The following is a 3,485-nucleotide window of genomic DNA, read 5'->3' on the forward strand; positions in this document are numbered from 1 at the left end:
AAATGAGGACACTTTGCAAACACGGGTTGCGCAAATCCCTTCAGTTCTGCCCTGATTAGATAAAGAATTGTTTTCGCAATATTGTTTAGTTTTCAATGTATTAACAAAAAAAAACGAACAGTAGATACACAGATCTGGCGTATTTGCCCGGGACACTTTGGGTGTAACTATGCGGCGTTAAGTTTCGTTTTCGTGAGGTTTAAAGAAGTAACTAATTGAGTTAGAATCAAATATTGCAGACCTCCAAATTTGATACGAATTATCAATTTCTTATCAGAATAATAAAAGCAAAACTATTTTGATAGTCATAGTTTATTCAGTCGCTTTCAGTAGTTGCAAGTCTAACCCATACAACAGAACTATAAATGATTAGCACTAACATCTAGTTTAAGAAAAGAATTAAATCTTTTAGTCAGAGGAAACCATCAAGTTCTGAAGAAATGAGTACTTGCTGAGATCAGTTCTAGTCAAATACTATGTAGTCAGTTATTATAAGTGAGTCTGTTCACACGTCGAGTCTATTCTATAAAAGTATTGAAGTCGTTATTTGTCGTTTATTTTTTTATTTTGTGTCGGTTTGTTGTTGTTTTTCCCATTAATCCTTCTTGGACGATCGGCAACAGCAGAAGTAGAGGAGGACCAACAAAACAGCGGCAATCACGCCCAAAATGATGTAGTTATCTTCATCAGTGACGAATTCTTCAACATCATTTTTCACATCCTCGGCATTCTCTTTCAAGTCGTCGGCGGCATCCGAGACGTCGGATTTGATGTCGCTGATGGTGTCGGAGATGTCGGATTTGAGGTCATTGAAGGTCTTGGTGATGTCGTCTTTAACATCGTGGTATGTGTTTTTCAAGTCGTCTTTCAAGTATTCTACAAAGTCTTGCAGGTCCTGTGAAGACAAAAAGTATCGGTATAAATCGGCAATTTACATCAACTATCAGCAGGCGTTGCATTTAAAATTATTATTTTTTTAAAATCTGAAACATGTAAATGAAACTAACCACTTGGTTAATGTTACATGTTAGAAATTTATTAATCAAACATTATTATTTTCTAATTCATAACAAACTAAGGTTCGGTTTTCTTAAAATAGTTTAATAAAAAATATGTTTGAATTAAAAAATAAAATCATGGTTTTATCTAACTGAAATAAGACAGTGCATGAAATTTTGCTATAGTTATGGAAAATGAGTGAAAAAAGATTTTTTAGCAAGTCCTATCTTAATTGCAAAAGTTTTCACAAGAATTTTTCTAGAATTTCTGAATTTTCTTTCAAAAATCAATTCTTGAAGCTTTACAACACTTCAATAATGTATTAAAGTTTTATATAGTAGCCATGTGGCTTCACAAAATCAGCGCAAAAACGCAAATATTTGGAAAACGATCAACATATTAATATTTATCAATATAAAATAAATTTATGCGAGAACTCCGTGGTGCGTAGTTACGGGTTCGAGGGAAAAAAACAGCAACATTTTAAAGTATTTGGGGACTTTTTTCCAACCTCTTTGAGTTTCTTAAATCCCTCCTCTTCATCCTCACAAGGAGGTTGAACGGATGGGTCAGATGTAGCTGGAGTTGAGGTTGCAATGGTGCAGGCAACCAGAACAGCTGACAAGATGTACAAGTTCATAGGGTTCATCTTTGATAGTTGAGGGTGAGTTGTTGTGGTTGTAGAAGGAAGATCTTCTCCTTGGAACTAAAAATGTCATCAGGTGAATTCCCTTGGCTATTATTGCCTACTGTTACGTTGCAAGAATCAAGCGTCAAACGGATATTTTGCAAGAGGTCTTGCCAGGTCTTGCAAGATATTGCGAAGGACGGTTATCTGGCAAGATCTGGCTGAAGAGTCTTTTGCAAGATATTTCTAAACAATCGGAGTCGATTAGCAATTCTAAACAGTCGGAGTCGATTAGCAATTGTAATATTATAGCTATTAATCTCAAATGCTTTACAAAATGCTTGAAAGTTCCGAAATCTATAGAATTTAAAAGCGTAGTCCTGTAGCAGTAGAAATACTAAATGTTCACCTTCAACCAATCAGAGACTGAGAAGACACTATCCTCTTTTGTATAGAGAGAACTGAACTAACTATAGTCAGTCTTTTAGTTAGATACACCATGTGTATACCATTGACTCCGGTGCTATACTTCTTAACCACCGTAATAATAGAAGTTTACTCCGTAATAATAGAAGTGTTTTACAGAGTCGGTTAGTCCTAGAGATATAGGTAAGTCTACTTCGCGCGCAGAAATAAGTAGCCCTTTATACTTTAAGGCTGTAAAAGGAGCCCACATCGGGTCTGCCTTAGTCCGTAAGAAACGACAAAATTAGAGCTTCCTGGTTAATTAATTTTTAGAAAAAGCTGATATCAGCGAAAAACAAAGACTCTCTCCGTTGGTTGTAAGTTAGAAGCCACAAAATTAGCAGATTTTATCATCAAATTGAAAAGTTTTCGAGCCGAACAATTGAAACCTTGATGTTAAAGATGCGGTCACTTTATGTAAAAGATGATTGCCTTCAAACTCTATATAATCTGAGTTAAATCTAAGAAAAAATCTGAGATATTTTTTATTTTTATTTATGAAAGGAAACAACGAGTGAAAGGAAACAACGAGTTATTTATGAAAGGAAACAACGAGTGTTGAAAATTTTTGAACAATTATATGAGTGTATTATTGTATTTGATATTCTATTTTTTAACATTTTTTTCTCAAATTTTACTTTTAAGTTTGAATCTGATGTTTCTAATGTATGAAGCTCTAGTTGAATTGGACCAATTTAGTATAAAAATAAACTTACCAAATAACTGAGTAGAAGTTTCAGTGGTGTGATAATCAAAAACTGATCAATTTTACAAGTATTTATACGAAAAAATTAATGTAAACAACTGCTAACTCCTGGTAATATTAATTACCTCACGCCCAATTTTGTTCACATTTGCAATAGCTGGCAACTCCTTCCTTCTAATTAGCAAGTTCAATGCTCTGAAAAGTGAAAGTTCGCCGTTGAAATGAGAGATTAAGACTTCACGAGGCCCCGCCCGTCTTATCTGTGAAGTTAATTAATTAAACAGCAATAATGTTAAAATTCATTTTCTAAAAGCGCAATTTTGACATGATATGAAAAAAGTGGCAACACAAAGAACTGCAATCGGATCAACTGATTTCAAAATGTAAGTAATTTTAGTTCATGGGACTGCATTTGAATGAAATAATTGGTCTTCGATTTTGTATTTCATTTTTTCTATTTTTCTAAGAGTGACAGACCAGCACAACAGAAGATTTCAATGGGAGTTAGAAAGTCCATACATGAAAAAATGATGTCGTAAAACAATGCTGAGACTTCTCTCAATCGCAAACTTTTTCAAGCGAATTTTTATAAGGAAATTTTGAAGGTCAATTTCTCATTCTTAAAACTGAGAATTTAAGTCATTGATCGGGTTTTATCGAGAGACGACAGAATAGACAGCGATAGCA

The 3,485-nt window shown here is 34.0% G+C and overlaps 1 protein-coding gene across 1 annotated transcript; it reads right to left on the reverse strand.

Moving 5' to 3' along the window:
• Window positions 1-296: 296 nt before the first annotated feature.
• On the reverse strand, window positions 297-2,894 carry LOC142355412 (uncharacterized). Its single transcript, XM_075407600.1, has 3 exons — window positions 2,809-2,894; window positions 1,511-1,705; window positions 297-895 (listed from the first exon to the last, which is right to left on the reverse strand). The coding sequence occupies exons 2-3, from the start codon at window positions 1,646-1,648 to the stop codon at window positions 596-598; spliced, it is 438 nt and encodes a 145-aa protein (XP_075263715.1). The 5' UTR covers window positions 1,649-1,705; window positions 2,809-2,894; the 3' UTR covers window positions 297-595.
• Between the last annotated feature and the right edge of the window lie 591 nt (window positions 2,895-3,485).

Source organism: Convolutriloba macropyga, unplaced genomic scaffold, assembly GCF_964194025.1.
Source record: "Convolutriloba macropyga unplaced genomic scaffold, txConMacr16.3 SCAFFOLD_1685, whole genome shotgun sequence".
In the NCBI taxonomy this organism is placed as follows: Eukaryota; Metazoa; Xenacoelomorpha; order Acoela; family Convolutidae; genus Convolutriloba; species Convolutriloba macropyga.